This window comes from Solanum tuberosum, unplaced genomic scaffold (assembly GCF_000226075.1).
Source record: "Solanum tuberosum cultivar DM 1-3 516 R44 unplaced genomic scaffold, SolTub_3.0 scf00001, whole genome shotgun sequence".
In the NCBI taxonomy this organism is placed as follows: Eukaryota; Viridiplantae; Streptophyta; class Magnoliopsida; order Solanales; family Solanaceae; genus Solanum; species Solanum tuberosum.
In genome coordinates, this window is record NW_006238927.1 from 4,075,343 (window position 1) to 4,098,756 (window position 23,414).

The following is a 23,414-nucleotide window of genomic DNA, read 5'->3' on the forward strand; positions in this document are numbered from 1 at the left end:
GGAAATGGCAGGAAAATTGAATTCTGGAATGACTTATGGATTGGAGAAGAGTGCCTTGCAACTTTATTTCCAGATTTGGTCATACTCAGCCAGCAGAACAAGGACACAATTTCTCAGATGTGGAGCCCTCAAGGATGGAATTTCTTGTTTAGAAGAGCCCTCAATGATTGGGAAATAGGGAGAATCACTGCTCTATTTCAGATCATAAATACCTTCCCAGGCACCTCCAATGAACCTGACAAGCCTAAATGGAAATTACAGAGGAAAGGAGTGTTCACAGTGAAGTCTTGCTACTGGAGTAACAATGCTGGTCAAAGTAGAATCAAAATTTGGCCTTGGAAATTAATTTGGAAGATAAAAATACCTCTAAAGGTATCATGTTTTGCTTGGTTGGTGTGTAGAAGGGCATGTCTAACACATGAATTGCTCCAGAAAAAAGGAAGACAAATTTGTTCAAGATGTTTTATGTGTGATCAACTTGTTGAAGTCAATGAATACATGTTCCTCCACGGCAAGGTAGATACCAATCTATGGAACATGTCTTTTTTGCATCCTTAGTCTTTTATACTTTTGGTGTAAACAGGATATGAGGGGGGATATAGAACTTTTGTTGATTTCATTGGCAATTTGTAATCTCCCTAGGAGTAGGTTTTGTTATGCTCTGATGAGATTGTAAGTGACCTATGATCATCATCATTTGATGATGAATCTTTTGTGAATACACAGTTACCCTTATCTCAAAAAAAAGAGTAAGGAAACTACTGCTATCAGTTGGCCGGCTTTAAATCTACAGAAGGGAGTATCTTACCAAGAAGAAAAGTTCCTTGTTGTTAGAAATGAAGAGTCCCAACAGATCCTTATCCTGATCCACCAGAGGATAATAATAGGCCGAGGCAGGACCGGATGGATATGATTATGGAGGACACTGAAGAGGACAAAATATCCTCGAAATCAGATGACGAGGTAACTAGACAACATACAAATGGAAAAACTCTTTTGGATGAGTATACTCAACCACCCGAAGAGATCACGTTTCACAATAACTTATCTCCTAGGAGCATTACCTATCCAGGAGGAACTTACAACTTAGAGAAGCAACCTACCTCGGAGCAATCTCAAGAACAAAATAACCCACCCCCTACTGTTTCCAATGCTTAATTTCCTTTCTTGGAATATTAGAGGGATTGGGTCCAGTGGATCTATTGAAAGACTCATTCTTTTTCAACAACAATTTCACTTACCTCTTATATGCCTCCAGGAACCTCTAGTGGATAGTAGCAAACTAGAGAAATTCAAAAGGAGACTAAGGATGGATCATAGCTTCTTCAATATTAACAACAAGATATGGATTTACTGGAACCACGAGATCATTGTAGACATCATACAAGATAATGATCAACATGTTCTTATTAAAAATTTCCATAATGATGGCCTATCCATTTTCCTCTCAATTGTCTATGCTAAATGTTCAGAAGACTAGAAGAGAATTGTGGGCGGATCTCAAAATTATTGCTAACGCCGTTCAAGGTCCCTGGGGTGCTATTGGGGACTTCAATGTCATTTGCACGGCTGAAGAAAAAATGGGTGGAAGACCTTTCACCCTTGGAGAGAGTTTGGACTTCCTAGACTGCCTGAGTGAGTGGGCTTCAAGATGCAGGATACTCTGGTGCTAAATTCACTGGTTCGACAACAGGGATCCCCCTAACACTATCTGGAAACGGCTTGACAGATTAGTTTATAATACCAATTGGTTTGATGATTACAACACGTAGTGTGTCCCATCTCTCAAGGACATGCTCAGATCATGCCCCTTTGTTGGTCAACATGAACAACATTGCTCCCCAATGCATTAAATATTTCAAATTTCTCAACGTTTGGACTGAACATGAAAACTTTCTTGGTACCATTCAGAGATGTTGGGAAGAACTAGTAGTGGGAAATCCTATGTATATTTTACATCAGAAGATCAAAAAACTTGTAAAATGCTTAGTCTCTGGTCTAGAGAGACCTATGGAGACATCTATGAGGATCCAAAAAGACTGGAAGCCCAAATGAAAGTACTGGAAGAAAACAGTGTTATGAACAACACTAAGGTCAACATATGTGAACTTTCTAGATGCAGAGCTGAGTTCACAAAATATTTGAAACTTCAAGACGCCATCCTAAGACAAAAGGCCAGGGCCAAATGGTTAGAGGAAGGAGATGCCAATACTTCTTACTTTCACAGCACTATCAAAGATAGGAGGAGGAGACTCTCTTTAAAGAAAATTATGAATGAGCAGAATCAATGTCTTGAAGGAAATGATCAAATTGCTGAAGGAGCAGTGAGCTTTTACCAAAACTTGTTTAGCCGTGAAAGTGTCTCTATAGATACTGAAACTATCAACTATTTACCTAGGTGTATCACTGATGAGGATAATGAGGCGCTGAGTGCTCTGCCAACCCTTCAAGAAGTCAAAGAGTGTGTTTTCTCCTTGGATCCAGATAGTGCACCGGGGCCAGATGGACTTAGTGGACGCTTTTATCAAGCAGCTTGGAACATAATAGCTTCTGATGTCCACAAAACTGTTATTTCCTTCTTCTCAGGTGATATCCTTCCAAAAAAATTTACCCATACTTGTTTAGTTCTTATTCCTAAGATTGATCACCCTCAAAGTTTCTCTGATTTAAGACCTATTAGCTTGTGCAATGTCGCTAGTAAAATAATTTCTAAGATTCTCAATGCTAGACTTGCTAATATTTTACCTAGAATTATTTCTAAGAATCAAACTGGGTTTGTTAAAGGCAGGGCTATTTTAGAGAATATTCTTTCGGCTCTAGAGATCATTAGTGACATTAACAAACCCAATAGAGGAGGGAATATGGTCATAAAACTGGACATGACCAAAGATTATGATTAGGGTCTCTTGGTCTTTTCTGTGTTTAGCTCTTAGGAAATGGGTTTCTCGGAGAACTGGATCCACATTATTTACAACTGTTTGTCAAACAACTGGTATTCTGTTATTATAAATGGAGGGAGATATGGTTTCTTCAAGTCCTCTAGAGGACTAAGACAAGGAGACCCTCTATCCCCTTCTCTTTTTATTTTGAGTGCTGAATTGCTTTCTCATATGTTGACAGGTCTGCAAACCAAGATTGGGTACAAAGGTTTCTACATGAGTGCCAATGGTCCCCAGATCAACCACTTAACATTTGCCGATGACACAATCATCTTTTGCAATGGGGACAAGAGATCTCTCAAAATGATTCTAGACACTCTCAAGAAACATGAGGACAACACTGGCCAACTCATAAATAGAAACAAGAGTTGTTTCTCCCTCAAATCCAAAGCTAGTCTTAACACTATCACTAGAACGAAAAGGCTCACCGGTATGGTTTACCATAAATTTCCCATCAAGTATCTTGGTTGTCCCTTAATCACTAGGAAAAAGAAGATTTCGTATTACAATGATATTGTCAAAAAGGTTACTAGCAAAATTAGAGGATGGCACTCTAAGCTCATCTCTCCCGGTGGCAGAGCCATCCTCATTAGACATGTTTTGCTTGCTCTTCCTACTCATCTTCTCAGTGTTGTTGATCCTCCTAAGGGAACTTTTGAAATTATTGAAAAATGCTTAGCTAGGTTCTTTTGGTCTGGACAAGACATGGAAACAAGCATCACTGGATCTCTTGGGATAACTTGTGCTATCCATTTGAGGAAGGTGGCATCAATTTCAGAAGAATTGAAGATATTTGTAATTCTTTGAAGTCAAAACAATGGTGGAAGCTCAGAACTTCTAAATCTCTTTGGAGTGACTTCATGAGAGCCAAGTACTGGAATAATCAACACCCTGTGAAGGTCCAATGGACAAGAGGAACCTCTCAATACTGGAAATCTCTCTGTGGGGTTAAATTTAACACCGAAAAAAATATCTATTGGAGGGTTGGAAAAGGGGATGTGTCATTTTGGTTTGATAACTGGTCCAACTTGGGACCGCTTTATCTTCTGCACCCTAACGACAACTCCCATAGTTATATCAATCTCAACTCTGTCTTAATAGAGGGAATTTGGCATTGGGATACTTTGCAATACCAACTTTCCACAGAAGATAAAAATAGGATCAGTATGGGTATCCACTTGGACAGCAACAAAGAGGACTATCCTATTTGGACTGATACATCTACTGGGGAATTCAGCACGAGCTCGGCCTGGAATAACATTAGGCATAAAAGGGGGATCAACATTATGGCTAAAAACATATGGAACAAGGGCATCCCTTTCAAGACGACGTTTTTGACTTGGAGGGCAATCCACGATAGACTTCCAACTGATGAAAGAGTTACTAAAAAGTTTGGAATTAGTATCAGTCCTGGATGTCATTGTTGCATTTCTGATGACAAACACAAATATTGAAAATGTAGATCACCTTTTTTGTCTAGGCCTACAAGCTAAAAGAATCTGGAAGTTTTTTGCAGGGTCGCTGGGAACTGGACATATGCATAACACTCTCAAGATGATATTACTCCGTTGGTGGAATTTGAAGACTAAAAACCCCATTGCAGCTTTCATATCTAAAGCTCTACCCCCAATCATTTGTTGGGAACTCTGGAGAACTAGGTGTAGCAATAAATTTGAGGCTGTAAAGCCTTCTTTTTTCAGAACCAAAACTAACATCACTTACACTCTATTGCAGGTTACACAGAAGAATTTTGGTCAAGCAAAGATAGGGGAAAGCTGGAATAACCTCTGTCAAATCTTTGAAGTGGACATCAATCAAAGAACTTCCATCAGAGTCAAATGGCTCAAACCACCTAGAAATTTTATTAAGCTCAACAGTGATGGAAGTTGAGTTCAAGGAAGTTGTGGTGGAGGAGGGCTAATCAGAGACAACCAAGGCAACATGATGTTTGCTTACTCTTTAGGTCTAGGCAAAGGTACTAGCAACATGGCTGAAGCCTGTGCACTACTATATGGTCTTAAATGGTGTTAGTAGAGGTTATGATAGGGTTTGGGGAGAAACGGATTCCCTACTCTTAGTTAAATGCATAAACGGAGAATGGAGAACGCCTTGGAGATTGGATAAATTGATTCAAGAAGCACAGCAAATAGTTGAATCTCATGGATTTATCATCAGTCATTGCTTCAGGGAAGCCAACAAACCTGTTGATATATTAGCATCCAGGAGTTATAGTGTTGATGCAATACATGATTTCAACTCTTTCTCTGATCTCCCGAGGGAAGTTAGGGAATTAATTAACACAAATAGATGGGAGCTCCCTTCCTTCAGAATGCAACAGGTTAAACCCTCTAATTTCATTTACGAACCCCCCTGAATCCTCTTTGGCAAGGAGTCAAGTTAGTAGAGTAATAGCCAACTTAGACCCCCCCCCCTTTTTGGTGTTAACTTGTAGAGTTTATCTAACTCTATTTCTACCCCAAGATCTTGTATTTAAGTTTGGTATACCAAACTTCAAAATGTAACTCTTTCATATCAATGATCATTGGAGGCAGTTTTTTAAAAAAAAACATTCAAGCCAAAAGAAAAAAAAAAACAGTGGTTCTTAATGTGGGAATGAATAATCTTGACAACCAATTAAGTATAATTAACTTACAAATCTCCCTTGGACATGTATCGCTTGACTATCATCTCATTCTGTTGTGCATCACGTCCACTTATGACTAGATAATTCTCACTACTGATGAACCAATTAAATTTCTCAAACCAGTGAACTTTGCGCATATGTGAAATCACAGCAACTGTCTTTTCCTGCATATTTATATGGAGAAGAGAAGTGTTGTGTCACTCAACAGTACAAATAAACAGCCCTCAGATGGGTATGTTTCATCAAAAAAGAAGTTCAAGTGTAACAAGAGGCTATATTCACTTGACTTTCCTGTAACATACTCATCAGCAGTCCATAAAAGAAACTACATATATAAAAAAAAAGCATATTTGTGTACAGCAAAGTGGTTATATATATTCAGAAATTATACTGTTTAGAAGAGTGCTATAGTACAGGATATTAAATTCAGTATTAAAGAAATAACAAAAATGCTTAGAGAGTCAAAACGGGCTTGGAAATGTACACACTTTATTGAGCATATTTGTACTTAGTTTAGCGTCCTAATCTTCCTTGAACCCTCCTAGAAGGTGGTGGGGATTTGGGTGCTTTAGTTGCTGTTACTTGGTGGTTTTTGGTTGTACTGGAATTTTGTTATGTTTGTGGTAATAAATTTTACAGTGCATGTAAATAAAAAGTGCTTATATACCAAGTAGATACTTTTTAGATAACTATGGGGCCAATCACTGAGCTAACAGTTCACTTTTTGTTAATTTTAACATTATCAACTTCAATGGATGATACACAGGCAACATATTATGAAACAAAGACATATCCCGACATTGTATCACACAAGATAAAAGGCAAAGAATTCTATGCAAAATAATTATCAGAAATCACATAAAAAATCTTCTATAACCTCCAACGGATAACCCCCAACATCAATGTCTAGAAAGGCCCCAATAGATGGACTATCAAAAGTGTAACACCCTGCAAATTCTAAGCTAAGATCCAAACCATTCTTCGTATGCGTATAGGCCTGAACCCGGTAATTTCCAATTGTACATGTGTTAAGGTTAGTTCTCTTGTGTGGTAAGTGATTTGGATATGAATTATTGCCACAAGAAACCTAAACTGTAAAGTTGAGTTGGAAACTTCTTTACCGGTTGAGTTTTCGTATAAGTTCTTACTAACCTCAACTTCAAACAACCACTCTTCCTAGAATATGAAGAGTCTTGTGGCCGAAGACCCACCAAACTAAAGGTCTTTGAGTCTTCTTTCAAACGTCACCAACCGCTCGTTAATTCGATTTCGGAGTAGAAAGTTGTTAGAACATGAATAGGTTTATACAATCCTATTAGAATAGGAATAGGTTTATACAATCCTATTTAGAATAGGAATATAAATATAGGAAAAGAATATTATTGAATTGTTGTTGTGTCCACATTATTACATTGAGACCCTATTTATAGACACTACAATACAATCCTTGATTTTATGTTTTATATTTGTACTAGTAAATTTATTTAAATAAATTAGCTTACAAATTATTTAGAGAGAGTTGTTTGTTACTAAATAAATCCAAAACAAATCAATACAATATTTGAAAATGTGAGTTGTTTAACATTTACTAATTAAAAAGACAAATATATCATCACATGATGTTTGTGATCTTAATTGAATGTGTATGTATATATATGTATGTGTGTGTGTGTGTGTGGTTTTCATATTAAAACTACAGCTTGCAATTTTTATGTGTAAATATAGATGGTTTATTCAATTTTACTATTGCTCACCATCTTTTCGGTTTTAAAAGTAGATGGTTTATCTTTTTTTAAATTGAAAATTGACATTTTGTGACTGATCAATTTATTAAGATGACAATTATTTATCCTCAAATAATTCAAGTGAAAAAATAGCAAACATGACAACAAAATTAGCTAGTTAGAAGGTCATAAGAAATAATATTGTCCGGCAATTATCTACATTGACCCAATTACATAATAATTCAAAGGTATAATTGGAAAGAAGTTTTTTATAGAGTTTTAATCCAAACACAAGATGAGGTGGAAAACAAGAACCAAATACTTGATAAAAATAAACATTGTATTACTAATACCTGCATTACTAATCTCTGTGTCACTCATCCCTGCGTTATTAATCTTTGTACCAAACAACCCCTTAGAGTATTAGTAATTATCAGATGTTGTTAGTAGAGTATTCAAGTCGCCTGGGGTCTTGCCCCAATAACCTAAGTTCAGTACAATTAGAGGCTTCATAGAAGCATTAGTTGAGTTATAGGTTTCAGCATTATTTTACAATCATGTTTATATTATACAGATCTTCAGATTTGCAATAATAAAGTTATTGAATTTGTTCCCTAAGTTATTGCATGCTCATCCATTAAAAGCTTCCGCACAATTGATATAGCATTTAGTAAAGTAGCAAGCCGGGTCAAGGGTTCATTGGGATCAACAAATCAATACAATATTTGAAAATGTGAGTTGTTTAACATTTACTAATTAAAAAGACAAATATATCATCACATGATGTTTGTGATCTTAATTGAATGTGTATGTATATATATGTATGTGTGTGTGTGTGTGTGGTTTTCATATTAAAACTACAGCTTGCAATTTTTATGTGTAAATATAGATGGTTTATTCAATTTTACTATTGCTCACCATCTTTTCGGTTTTAAAAGTAGATGGTTTATCTTTTTTTAAATTGAAAATTGACATTTTGTGACTGATCAATTTATTAAGATGACAATTATTTATCCTCAAATAATTCAAGTGAAAAAATAGCAAACATGACAACAAAATTAGCTAGTTAGAAGGTCATAAGAAATAATATTGTCCGGCAATTATCTACATTGACCCAATTACATAATAATTCAAAGGTATAATTGGAAAGAAGTTTTTTATAGAGTTTTAATCCAAACACAAGATGAGGTGGAAAACAAGAACCAAATACTTGATAAAAATAAACATTGTATTACTAATACCTGCATTACTAATCTCTGTGTCACTCATCCCTGCGTTATTAATCTTTGTACCAAACAACCCCTTAGAGTATTAGTAATTATCAGATGTTGTTAGTAGAGTATTCAAGTCGCCTGGGGTCTTGCCCCAATAACCTAAGTTCAGTACAATTAGAGGCTTCATAGAAGCATTAGTTGAGTTATAGGTTTCAGCATTATTTTACAATCATGTTTATATTATACAGATCTTCAGATTTGCAATAATAAAGTTATTGAATTTGTTCCCTAAGTTATTGCATGCTCATCCATTAAAAGCTTCCGCACAATTGATATAGCATTTAGTAAAGTAGCAAGCCGGGTCAAGGGTTCATTGGGATCAACAATGGGGTTTCGAGTGACGGTTAACGCCCAAGGTATAGGCTCAAGGCAAGACAAAAAGTTCCTCAAGCTAACAACCACTAAGAAGACACAGAATTACTGAACGCCTAAACAACACAAAATGTGAATAGCCACTGGTCAGATTATTAGTTACCTGAGACAGCTGGAGACGTGTCTTTCTCTCAGCAGCCTTGAATGCTTTTTCATGAGCAGTTACAGTCTTCTCTTGCTTGTTTTCTTGTTTTTTCTTCATTTCATACCACCGCCGAGCATTTGCATGGGCTGAAAGTGCCAGATCAACTTCAACCTACCAAATGAGAGCAAAACAATGGAGGCACAATCACTATCATTCATGCTCAAATCGCTGCATTTCTTTCAAAACCAATCATAAGCTTAAGTAAAAGACTTGAATCAACAGCAATGCTGCACAAACAGTATATATAGGTAGGTACGAGAATTTTCCATACAGAAATGTGGGTTCTTAATTAGAACTTCTAGAAAAAAAAAGGAATATCAGGTCAGCATACCTTGTCCACTGGTTGGGTCTTTTCATCATCATCCATTTCATCAAGATTGTTGCTTAAGAGCAATGTCATGCAGTTCCTTTCAAGATGGAGCTTGTCAATAAGTCCAGCTACTGGATTTCCAGATCTTTTCTCCTCTTTCACCATTCGAGCCAAATCTTCCCAACTCATTCCATTAGCAAGAGCTACACGTACTGCTAAGATGGCAGCATCAGCATCTTCCAAATTGTATTCTATCAACTCTGCCATCTTAATACAATGTTCAACTTCTTGCTTTAATGTTACAACACGGTTTTCCTGCATCATGTCGGAGAAGCTTTTGAACACAAAATGTATAGTAGTACAAGGTCCACTGAGATGTGACTGGACACTGGTAAAGAGTTAAATCAAACAAAGCTATAGCAGTGTCATTTAGGAACTACTTCGTATTAGTTGCAGATTTGATTCATCAGATTATTGCTTAAGTTTTCTATATTATTTTATATTTTTGAGCAAGAAACTTAAGTTTTCTATATTAATGGCCGACCCAGTTATTCTCTATCACAAATGCGAAGGAGCAAGCCGAATAATAAAAAGAGATTATCCAGGCAAGAGTCATTCGACAAACTTAAACAGGAAATACTAGGGTATTTCTTGCTTCCCAAGTCAAATAAAAAAAGAACTAGAAGAAAGGAAGATCCCTTTTTCAGGAAAATAAAAGACTGATTTTTTTGTGGGTGAAAATAAATGAATATTATCTAAGGAACAACTATGCTGATCTTAGAATCTTAAAAAATATGAAGCAGCAGAAGGAGGAGAGGGGGAGAATTTGTTTTCAGTCCACTCAGTTCTTCATTGTGCTGTTGAGCATAAGGCCAGAGAGTACAACTGCTATAGAAGAAAGTCTGTTTGGGACGTACATTCTTTCGTATCGCCTGCACTCACAAATCCCAGAAAATTAAGAAAAAGGACAAAAGAAAAAGTTCCTCCCACTTTTTCTCATTAAACCTGCCATGTAGCCATGGACTGAATTCTGAAGTAATGTAAATTGGTCCATTCCTCACACTATAGATCCTTTATAAACCCTCCAAGAAAGACAGTGAGCTAATCTTCCTTGCCCTCAAACATCTATAACTAAGTATATCTCTTCCCAGAAATGCATGCTGCTTTTTTATAGGTATATTACATGCTGATTTTTCTGACATTTTGCAATATATATACACTATGGAATCCTTGAAATTCATTTGTCATCAGGATTATCTATTAAAAATCATCTCCAGTCCCTGTGTAGATTTTTTTTCTTTCATTGGTACATACTTTAAGTGGAAGAAATAAGTAGGTTTATTCAGAAAAAAATTTCAGCTCTAACCAAGAGAGTATCATTCTAAACCTCTATACGTCTGTGAAACTTTAGCTACACTCGTAGAATTAGGCCAACAGAGATAAAACATGCCATGAAAAATATGTGGATTAGAAAATCTTGTGGTCATGTTACTATTCCTATATAGGTTTGGAAGTATCTTGGAGAGGTCAGAGTGAGAGTAGAATGACTCACCAACTTATTCAATGTTATACTAAGATGTGGTAGGATACCTAATGAGTGGAGGAAGAGTACCCTGATTCCAATTTACAAGAACAACAGAGATATTCAAAGTTGTGTGAACTACATGGCATTGAACTCGTGAGTCATACGGTGGAACTCCGGGAAAGAGTGATAGATGTAGGCTTAGGAATACGACAAGGTTAAAAGAGAAACGGTTTGGATTTATGCCTAGTAGATCCACAACAAAACCTATATTCTTGTTAACAAGATTGCAGGAAATCTATTACGAAAAGAAGGAAGATCTACACAAGGTGTTTATTGAGCAAGAGAAATCATATAATAGAGTACCACAGAAGGTCCTAGCAGGTTACTAAGAATAAAGGAATTCACATTAAATATACAAATGATAGAAAAGACATGTAAGAAGGAGTCGTGCGAATAGAAGTAGGTGATACGGAGGAGTTTCCCATAACAGTGGGTTTACACCAAGGATCGGCATTGAGTCCATTGAGTCCCTACTTGTTTACCCTAATTATGGACAAGGCGACAAGCTAACTAACACTATAGAAAATGAGATCTTGTGGTGCCAAACTAGTATGTGTTGATGATATTGTGGTGCCAAATTGCAAACAATTAGATATCTAGACTTGTTATTTCAAGAGAATTGAATGATAGATGAAGATGTAACTCATGATTGTAATGGAGAAGTGCTTTTGAGGGGTCATGTGATGGAAGGTGGCAGACTAAAGTGAAAAGTAGTTTTTTTAGCATTGTTATAACTTCACAAGGTAGTGAATGTTGGGCTGCTAAAGTCCACATATAGTGTTGCAGAGATGCAGATGATATGATTGATGTGAAGTCCTACCACATTAGACAAACTTTAAAATGACCACATTTGCCAAAAGGTGCAACTAGCACAGCACGCGTTGAGGATAAAATGTGTGAAGCTCAGGTGGTTTGAACATGTTCATTGTTGATCTACAGATGCACCGGTCCATAGCTGTGAAACTATGGTAAGGTGAAGGTATTAAAGGGTGACAGATTAGATCTAAAATCACATGGAAGGATATTGTCTCAAAAGACCTACAAATTTTGAATGCGGACTTAACTAAAGATAGGGCACAAGTGAGGAGAAAAGATCCATATAGATGATAGCTACTAGTTGAGAACAGGTTTCTAGACTAGTTAGAGAACTTCTAATAGCATTATTTATTTATTTATTTATTTATTTATTATTATTATTATGTATATAATGAACTTTTTATCGAAGATCAAAAAAAAGTTAAATATATACATAAATAATACTCTCTCCGTTGCAATTTGCTTGTCTTACTTTCCTTTGTAGTCCGTTTCAAAAAGAATGTCTCTTTTTCTTTTGGCAACTCTAGTTAAAACTTTCCTCACATCACACGTTTATGACCACAAGATTAAAGGGCAGTTTGGTACAGTCCACACATTTTTAGTTTGAAACCACAAGATTCAAAAGTCTTCTTCACTTTCTTAAAATCCGTACAAGTCAAAATCAACAAACAAGTTGAAACAGTGGGAGCAATAATAATCATATATTTTACTTTTATTTATTTAGTACAGTAATGATATAAAATGAGCTTAAATGAAGAAGTGAGGATTTAAAGCTGACTAAGGAGTAGTTGTTTTCATTGTTGTTGTCTTCAGAAAAGTATTGTCATATCCAACTTAATTCTTCCATTTAAAGTATGTACCACTTATTCATTCGTTAAATTGTGACCTGCATGCTTACTCCCAAATCCTTTATTGCCATTTGAGACCAAGTCTAGCTCATGAACTTATTCTCATGATTAACCAGCATTTTCACAGAGGAATTCAAGAAAGCAAGTATTCACAGGCTAAAACGCATACTTCCCAGAATAATTGAGAGCAACCAACAGAAATGCTTCATGATGATTATATAATAGATGTGACACAGACCTGATCAGTGCGAATCTTATTAAGTCTCTGCATTGCAGTGCTTTCTTTGGACTTTTGCTGTTGTTCAGAACGTTGACTTTCAATCTTACTATAGAACTCATCCAATGCTGCATCAAATATCTCAAACTTCATAAAATCCCGACACTTAAGCTGATTCAGCAACAACGGGCAGAACTCATCATATATCTGCAGAATAGAAAGTCTCAAATAAATCACCCTTCTAAAACTATATAGGTCCAGAAAAGAAGAATAAATGATCACAGCCTCACAGGGGTTAAAAAATCTCAAAATATAGGATAACTGCGAAACCTTCTCAGAAGATCCACTATCGCAAATGTTGGAATCCTTTTTAGACAAAGCCTTTTGCTGCATTAAGATATAGCCTTCTGGAACTTTCTCACCCAGTATAATGTCCTCCAGCCAATCTTCAAACTGCTTAACAGCCTCTGTCAGAGAGAGAAGTGTATTGCCTTCTAATTTAAAATCTGTGTCAATCTTTGTATTTGGAACCAAGCCAGCATCTAGAATAATGTGTTCAGAAAGTGCTGGGCCATAGCCTAGTGCCTCCCCAAGAACCACCTTAAGTGTTGGTGACTTTGCACGTGCACCATCGTTCCCTTTTTTAGTAGAATTAGTAGCTTTTATGCTTTTTTGGTTAACCTGCTTTTGTTGAGGAACATCAGATCCACCATTCCCCTGTTCATTATCTTCCACATGTTCAATTTTATCAGTCTGGGATGAAGACATCAAAGCTGCCTGCAACTTTTCAGTAGTTGTCCGTTTAAAGACACGGCATGTTTCAACTGGATATCGATGGCGAGACATAATAGCAAGACCTTTATCATCATCCCTGCATAGGTGCGAGTTACATGTAAAAGCAAGCTTTGTAAAATTGATGCCCACAACAATCCTATATGATGTCAAATTGAGTTGCAAAATTATGAGGATACCCAGAGACTGCTAACATCTAGGTTTATGGCTTGATAATCTGTACTAAAAGTTTAAGTTGATGCAGTTCAAAGAAGCATTTAAGAAAAGGAAAAAAAAATCTAGATACCTGGTAGCCCAAAGGGCTAAATATCATCTTTTTACATCCCAGAAGAGGACAACTAAAATGTGTCATTTATGAAACCATGCATAGCAGTATCAAACAGTTTTTGCTTGTTAAACAGAATCATAACTGATTACTGATCTAAATAGTTAAACCATCCAATAGGGTTCATCTTCTGGCAGAATTTCATATGGAAAGGGGATTTTGAAGAAAAATGGCAACAGAAGACATACATTGTCTGCATAGAAGTTTATGATGATCCATTACATAGACATGTTCAGATGAACGAGACCAAGTTAGCAAAATAAAAAGCAAATAATTTACCTGTGAGACCGTAGGAGAGTCATGACCATGAAGTCAGAATCCGTAAGGAGTATATTTCCTTGGGCATATAGTTCTAATATCACATAATGAGCATTGGAACCTAGTCCAAACTGAAAGAGAATTATCTGAACCCAAAAAGAATAAAGAAAGGATGAGATTAAAGATCATGAAATTAACCACTAACTGAAAGGCAAAGAACAAATGAAAATTCCCAAAAATAAAATAAACCCAATGCACTGATAGAACAATAGCATATGCAGTATACCCTATCATAACCAAGTTGCCGCACATCCTCAAGCCTTCTCGTCCTTATATGCTTCCTCAATTTAAGTGTAAATCCAGATGGAGTGTTACTTTTGTCCCTAAAAAGAAAGAAATCGGAAAAGAGAACTTCAGAAAATGAAAAAATTCAAAAAAAAAAGCTCAGCATATAGAATCCAATTGCATATGTCATTGATCAACAAAGATGTAATGCAGTTTCCATAAAGAATCAAGTATGGTTGACAGCAGAAAGACAACCATTAAAACATTAGATCTTATGTTTCTAAACTGTTTATATCCTAACTTGGATTTCCTACTTGTATATTAATAACAACTACACCTCAACCCCAACTAGTCGGATCTACAAATCCTCTATATTAATTCTGTTCTAGTCGGAACCATTTAATTCCAATATGGGTAAGTATTGACTTGGCAAATTAGGAGTTCTCTAAAACAATATAAGCCCTCTAAGTCTCACACATATCCCTCTATCCAGACCTAATGTAAATCTAACTCTACTTTGTATGTTTCAGTGTATTTAGTATTTCACATATAAAAAAGATATACTAAATGCACTGAAATAATCCAAATCATATTTTCATATTTGTACTTACATTTCTTTTCAGTGCATTTAGTATTTTCTAAATAACAACACAAATAAACTAAAAAATATCAACAAATTCTTGATTGAGGCATAGTTGATTTATTCATTGACTTATATCCTGACTTGGACTTTCTGTTATTATTCTAAATGCAGAAAATTGAGGGATATATATCATGGGCTTTAAAGGAATGTGTGGTTGAAATAATGACATGCAAAGATATCGCAACAAGAAGCAGTCGGTTCTTTGAATCTCAAGTCTCAACATTGAGAGGTTGGATAAATATGATATTTGTTGTATATTGGATACTGAAATTAGTTATTTTCATTGCAATTTCATATCATTTGGTGTTTTAGTGTGTGTGCTTCAAATGTGCACTTCACTTCTTGCTTTTTGCTTCAAACCCCTTGGACCTTGTCGCTTTTTGGGACTTTTTGCTTTTGAAAATGCAGGATCAATGAGTTAATTTGTCTGTAGTGCTTAGTTCAAGTAGAAACGTTGGAGATACATGTGAATTGGGATCCCCGGAGCTTCAAAAGATACAGTTGGTCTTAGGGTTGGCCTTAAACTGATTTCTAGGATACACTGCTACTACAATAAGCAAGGATCCATCTGGAATATGTCAAAAAGGTCATCAAAGCTCAAGGAAACTTGGAAGAGGTGAAAATTACTGAACAACTTATACAAACAGAACAGCAGTTGTCCATCAGGAAACTATATTCTCTATTTAGAGGTGATTTCCCAAAGGTTGCCCGGAGGAAGCAAACGTGCAATAATCAAGGAGCTTTTAAATGGTTATTTACATTGAATATTGCAGCAACACGGAAGACTAAGCACCAGAGACAGACTAGCATCTTGGGGTCTAAACTCTAGCGTCAGAAGTAGCATGGCCTCTTTGCATGAGAATGAAGGAGTCCATAATCATATTTTATTTGAATGTGATTACTCATTTGCAGTATGGAGGAAGCTATTACAAAGGCAAGAGTATAATAGATCAGCCCTAAGCTGACAGCATGAATTGGAATGGGAACAAGAATACAAAAGTTCAAGGAAAGCACCAGATGAAGTATACAGGGCCACTCTTGCAGGAAGTGTGTACCTCATATGGAAGGAAAGAACCAGAGCATTTTTCAGAAAAAGGAGATCAATCCACAAATCATTGTTTTTTTTGAACTTGGTAAGGTTGTATTATATCACAAAACAGTACATGGGTTGTACTGAAACCTTATATACAAAAGCCCCAATCCACAAATCATTGTAAGACAAGTAATACAGGAAGTGGTGTATAGATGTTCCAAGAAGAATCGATTAGTTGGTAGGCTAATGGAGCTTAACTTTTATCCTTAGATTTGATGTGCAGGATGAAGAGGAAGGATATTGTAGAGAAGTAAACTACTTGGTACAAGACCAAGGCAGTATAGTTGAGATTTTCGCCCTTACTTGTAAACATCTTTCCTTGGGAATTAAATTTCCATTTAGCAAAGAAAAAAAAACAAAAATCAACAAAATCAAATTTCATAGTTTTATATTTTTTAAACTGAAGTAGATATAATAAAAAATGTTCATAAATGCACTGAAAATCATCTTTCCATAGTAAAGGAGAAAAGTGTATAGGTACCGAAGATAATCAGTGGTATGCAAGCGGACGCCACTTTCCATGAGCAACAAAACCTTCTCACTCTCCCCTGATTCACTAATTCCACTACTGTTCATGAGCTTAAACACATAGGTCTGCACAAACAAGAAACATTAACAAAAGCAATGGCGGTCGGTTTGCATAGAAATGAGAAAGAAAAGAGCTGAGAATGGGAACCTTTGGGGAAAGATCATAAACGTTGGAACAGCGCATCCCGATTAAGCGACGCAAGCATTTGACCTCTGCGGCAACATCCGCCGTGTTCATACGCACCTTCACCATTTAGATTACAGGACGACTTGATTCTTCGTTGCTTCTACTATAGACACAAAAATTGAATCTCTTTTAGGGATTTTGATTTCTTGGACTTGCAGCTAACTCAAAATAGCTTTGAATTTAGAAAGAACATCCATATATAGGTATCCGGTTGAAACCAGAGAGAGTGTAGAAGAAAAAGAAAGCGTGGAGCTCAAGATTTGGGCCGGGTCAGACCACTTCCTTACACTTTTTCCTTTTTTTTTCTTTGGGCCTTTTAGTTGTCACAAATTTATGATTCTTTCACCTACAAATTGAGATGTAGGAATGAACGGGTCCAATAGCAAATAATTTTGAAATGAAACTAAAAGGGGGTTGACATCCCTACTTTATTCAAATAAGACGCAACATCATGATGACTTAAAAATAATCAATTAATTAATGTATAAATTATAGGAATCACATAGTGTGGGATATAAATTACATCTTATCCCTATGTGTTTTCATTTTACAGAAATTCCTTAAAATAAGAGGGATCCGGATACATAAGTGGTGGTCGGTTACATAATTTTTGATACATTCAAATTTGGTGTTGTTGCGCTTAAAAAAGGAAAAAATTACGTAAATTTTTTTTTAATTAATTTCAATCTCACAAATCACGCCTAACATGTTGTAAACAATTCATCCAATACCTAACAGATTCACAAATTTGAAATTTCAAATTCACAACTTCTCCATCGAGGAACCATTACTGTCTAAAAAAATTTAAATTCAAATAACTCGAAAAAATCATTGTAGAAGATGAATATATCGATTTTGTTGAGGTTGGGTGAGCGAGGTGATTTATGAAGGTTACAAATGAAATTGTCGTTGGATAATCTATTTCATTTATGAATCTGAAGCGACGAGATTGTAGTAGTACCCTGAGCTGAGAGGACTCAAAAACTTAGCGAAGATGGTGAAAGTTACGACGTTCTTTGCTATGTCTGTAGGAGCCTTCGCTTTCTAGCAAACCATGGACAAAATCCATGTTTGTATCGCTCTTCATCAGGATCAGAAGCAAGAGAGAATGGAGAAGGAAGCAGAAATCAGAAGAATGAGAGCAGAGCTAATCAGAGAAAACAAAGAGCGGGAGTCTCTTGCCTAAGCTATCAAGAATTGCAAACCTAGTTGCATTCAACTCAACAATTTGTTTTTGTTGTCTTTTTGAATGTTTCTGGACTTCTGCTTCTATTTCTAATTTCCATAAAAATCATGTAATGATGGTCATGAATGTCTTCAATGTACTTAAGTTTGGATCTGTCTCAGTACTCTACTGTCAATAGCATGATTATGCTTGCACTGTTAAACATGTAGCTACTTTTAATCTGACAATGTGGATGGAGTATGAAGGCTTCGTGCAGGCATTAGCAAAAATCTATGAGGTTTCAATGGTTTCATTGCCAGATAAGGAGGATTGGTCGGTTTCAAATTATGTTTTAGATGAAACTGTGTTGCCGCCTAAATACAAAAGGATGGTCAGACGACCAAGGAAACGAAGAATAAAAAATGCAGATGAGAAGATAACAATAAACACAAATTGTTGTGGACGGTGTGGACAAGAAGGTCACAACAGGAGAACTTGTACTTTCTTTCCGAAAGAGAACTGAATTTTTTTTTTTTAAATCATTAATGTTCAACCATCCTTATGAGTTTTTGAATAATTTGCACTTCTAATATTTTTCACTTTTATATTTCCATTAAATAAAGTGAATTTTTTTCTTGAGTTATTTTGATACATTATTTATTATGATTGTTGTTGTTCAAATTAATAATTCGTTAAGATTTGTGTGCTAATGTTATATCACGTAAACAATTATTTGGGTGTTGTTTTAAATATAAAGAAATTTGGAATGTATCAACTTTTAATTAAAAATTCTTGTCTAACTCTATCATAATTGATTAACTATGATACCTAATTTATATCATTAAGTGTCTCAAGAGTTGAATTGTTACATAGTTATAAAAAATGTATCATATACATTATATCAGATGTATCTCATACGTGAATATAAGTCATGTATCATATACATTATAGCTTTGTATCATATACATTTTATTTGATGTATCATATACATGAATATAAGTCATGTATCATATACACTATAACTTTGTATCATATACATTATATCATATCAAACTTTAAGTAAATTAGTTATGTGTGTGAAGCTTAACTTTGTAAAATAAAAATGCATACTTCAAAAAATTTAGTGGATCATAATGTATCTAAAGCAATATATTGAAAACACAAGATGTAAGAAATTACAAAATACTTTAATAGGAATAAGTTTTTAGAGAAACAGTCTAAAATTAAAGTGACATTGTCCTATAAAAAACATAAAACATTGTTTGTGCAAATGTGCTTAATTACTAATCTATTTGAACCAAATCTTTTTCAGATGGTGGTGTGACTTGACCCTTAGGCTTTCCTGGATCATCATTCTCACTAATGTATCCACCCTCGATATTGTCGCTGTCATATCTCCACAACAATGATGCGTATCTATTGCACAAATAATCTGAAAGAAAACAATCAAATGGTATAACGAGTAGGTTGCTCAGAAACTTCACAAATGTAGCTACATATACACCACAATCCCTACAAAAAATGAAGAATATAAAGTATATAAATAACTTGCACATATGATTCAAAGTAAGAATATATAATACTTACAGGCTATCACTTCTTTGTTGCATAATGTCTTGGACAAATTCAACCTTGAAAGGATGGTGTGGCTCTAAAAGTGTACCAATTTCTTTGCCTTTATAATCATCAAGTTCTAACCAGGGGTTCGCTCTATTTTTTCAAAGAATCCACTGTCAAGGAGGTAAATAGGTAGCATTATCGACAACTTTTTTAGAGCCATCCAACTATTAGTAAAAATACAGAAAAAATAATAACATAACTAATTTTCATATCAATGTATCTTCACTGTTTGTTTGATACACATGTAACAAAATGTATTTGATACACATTTAAATTACAAACTATAAGATACATTACATACAATAGTTCAAAATGAACTTTATTTTTTGATACATTTCAAACACAACTCCAAAACTAAATTAAAATTAGGATTTTAATGTATCAAGTATATCCAACAGACTATGAGAACATTGTATGAAAAAATAATGTATCTTCACTATTTTATGTATCAATTTATATCTATCCAACACACCAAATGCCATAATGTAACTACAACTAAAATTAGGGGTTTTAATGTATAAACATATTACAAATCAATTAGAATCCTGAATATTTTAGTGAAAGATAATGTATCTTTACTGTTAATGTATCAATTTATTTCGACATAAACATACTAAAATGTCATATCAAACACAAATGGTCAAAAAAGATACGAAAATACATACTTTGGATAGTAAAGATCGGAAAATTACCGGTGCTGCTTTTCTTCCCCTTTTTTGGGTTTTTTTTTTGCTACATTTGATTTTGGAGAAGAAGGAACTTCCTTGTTCGAGTTGTCATTACTCTGATTCTTCATTGCTAATGTGTCATGCAAAAGTTTGGATTTGTTTTCAGCCCAATTTTCATCATCAGAATCATATATACAATTAGTATTAGAAGAATGTAGTTGAGTAACACCAATACTAATGAAGGAGTCTGATCCATATGTATCATGAAAAAAAATTGAAAAATAAAATAAAATTGAAGAAGACAACAATGGCGACTAAAAATTCTACATATTCAGATGTTTGAAATTGTTTTGATTTGAGAGAGAATATCGGTTGAAAATCAAATTGATTTGAAAACTCTAACTACTAAGAATGTGGAGTGGATTTAGGGAGAAAAAAGAGGAGTGAAAAGGGGAGTGGATAAACATGGGTTTTGGCTAACGGATTTTATGTATACAGAAGTTACAAGAATTGGGAGAAATAAGGGATTTATGAAATATTTTTAAAAGATAGGGAAATATGAAAAATAAGATAAATAAAGGTGTGTATATAAGTAATTTATCCTTAATTAAATTAATTTTAAAAAGAAAAGAATTTTAAGGAGTGCAATCTTAAGAGAGTTGTCACCTAATTTTAGGATAATTAGAAAATCAACTAATAAAAAATGTCTAAGAAATCAATAGATTCTAGGTAAGGATTCAAGTGATCTCGAAGAGAAGGTATTAGCACTTCTCAAAATCCATAACTATGGGTCCCGATTAAACTCATTTATTCAAATTGGGAAGGAGATAAAAATAATGTTCAAGTATAATAAACATGAAATATAAATAAATAATAAATTAAAACAATAATGTGAGTAACAGCCTAATGTTTGTCTAACGACAATAATATATACAATAATGAATAAAAAAAATATTATTCGAACTTCATTCGAATAACTTCCAAGGAAGCAACTCTGGGCACTATTAGTGATATCTCTTGATTGATCTTTCATATCTTATTATCTCATTAGTGATTTAGTTTCTATTATGATTAGGAGTAGATCACAATACTTTATTAGATGATTATTTCCTTATTTGTTGTTTACTCTCTTGTATAAATACTCATACATATTAATAAAAAATACACACTTCTCTTCGACAGTAAAGTTTATAGGCACCTGTAAAGACACTTAGTAAAAGTGTTACTAGTGGATAAATATGAACCAAAATAAACGAAAGAAATAATTTCTCAAACATAAAATTCGTCTTATTAACATGGAAGGCCTTGAAAATCGACCGTAATTTCTTCATCTGTCAATTTAAATTATAATTAACGTATATGAACTTAGACTAAAATTTTCATCTTTTAAAATGGAAAGGCCTCAAAAATCGACGAAAAAATTCTTTCATTGATAAATTTAATATATCATTATAAACTCAAGAAATCATAAGACAAAGAACGAAATTGTCCAAAACAAACACAAAAGGACAAACTAAACAATAGCATAAAACTGAAACAATCATCATTCCAGTATAATTAACAATATCAAATCCAATAAAAAATGTCAAACATTGATGAATGGTTATAAAATAAATTAATAAAAACAACAGTTACAACATAATCAAATGGGCAAACAAATTAATAACAAAATTAAATAATATAAACTACTCCCTTCGTCCCATTTTATGTGGCACTTTTCAAATTTTGAGATTCAAACAAGTCTATTATTTACTGTAAGTTTTTCATAGATTTTTTAAACATAGATTGTGACTTATAGTACTTTTTACGTAGATTACAAATATATAAATTTCATTTAAAAAAAATGAAGATTTCATGCGCAAATTTACGGTCAAACTTAAACTGTTTCTCTCGAAAAATGAGAAGTGTCACATAAATTGGGACAGAGGAAGTATGTTACAAATCCATTTAATGGTGAATGTTTCTCTTGATCTATTCCTAATGTAATGTATCTATTTATTATATTAATTAAATACTATACTAACGTATTTGTCAAATGCTGTAAAAGGATGGTTTGAATATCCTATAAAAGGGTAGTCTTTCACCCTTGTGAAATACAACTTGAAGAGATAAAAGAATAATCTCTACTCTATACTTTCCATCACAATTAGTCTTTCTTACTTGTTTAGTATTATTATATTTTGCTCTCATTTTACAACACGTTATCAGCACGAGTCTCTAACCAATTAATAAGACCTAGTTAATTCAGAATTATCTTTTTTCCTAAAAGTTAATCAATTTTCTTTCCGAGTCAGGTATACATTTATATGTTTATAACATATCTAATAGGACTTACATAAGTCTTTGATCAATGATTTAATTACTGCATACATAACTTGCTTTAGGTATTTGTATGATACTTTACTAGGCATAATAATCAATACGTTTCAGGTTTATATTTTTATGTTGTTTATATGCTAGTAACTTATAACTCTAAATTAAATACTAGGGCATATGATAACATGCTAGTTAGAATAATCGTAAGTATTTTCTTGTCATAAATTTATGGTAAATATTGGTGTGTCATAAAGAAAAATATTATTGTATTAAATATGACTTGAAACTCACCAAAAAAAATGGCGTTAATATCTACTTTAACTTATAATAAATATTGTAAAACAATTAACTTACATATTAAATCTATTGTTTCAATACTTCATGAATTTACATGTTTTTAAAACATTCCATATGCATGCATACTAATTTATAATCATATTATATTTTATTATTTGAACATTAATTAATCATTCATTATAAAGAAACCAACATCATAATATTAACTCAATTATTTTATGATAGTTTTCATTATGTCGAATTTGTCAAAGCTTGAATTTGTGGCACTTGACATTTCTAGAAAGATCTATTTGTCATGGGTACTTGATGCTGAAATTTTACCTTACCGCTAAGGGTCTTGGTGGTAGTATAATCGAAGGAAAT

General features: G+C 34.1%; 1 protein-coding gene across 1 annotated transcript in view; it reads right to left on the bottom strand.

Annotated features, from left to right (window-relative positions):
• Nucleotides 1-17,182, bottom strand: part of LOC102589147 (nuclear export mediator factor NEMF) — a 29,267-nt gene extending 12,085 nt beyond the window's left edge. The window contains exons 1-9 of the mRNA XM_006337927.2: nt 16,947-17,182; nt 16,752-16,864; nt 14,536-14,632; nt 14,271-14,395; nt 13,205-13,745; nt 12,896-13,081; nt 9,430-9,723; nt 9,057-9,209; nt 5,593-5,747 (exon numbers count right to left, since the gene is read on the bottom strand). Of these exons, the coding sequence (XP_006337989.1) occupies nt 5,593-5,747; nt 9,057-9,209; nt 9,430-9,723; nt 12,896-13,081; nt 13,205-13,745; nt 14,271-14,395; nt 14,536-14,632; nt 16,752-16,864; nt 16,947-17,051 (1,769 nt within the window). The 5' untranslated portion in view covers nt 17,052-17,182. The remainder of the gene's footprint in view (nt 1-5,592; nt 5,748-9,056; nt 9,210-9,429; nt 9,724-12,895; nt 13,082-13,204; nt 13,746-14,270; nt 14,396-14,535; nt 14,633-16,751; nt 16,865-16,946) is intronic.
• Between the last annotated feature and the right edge of the window lie 6,232 nt (nt 17,183-23,414).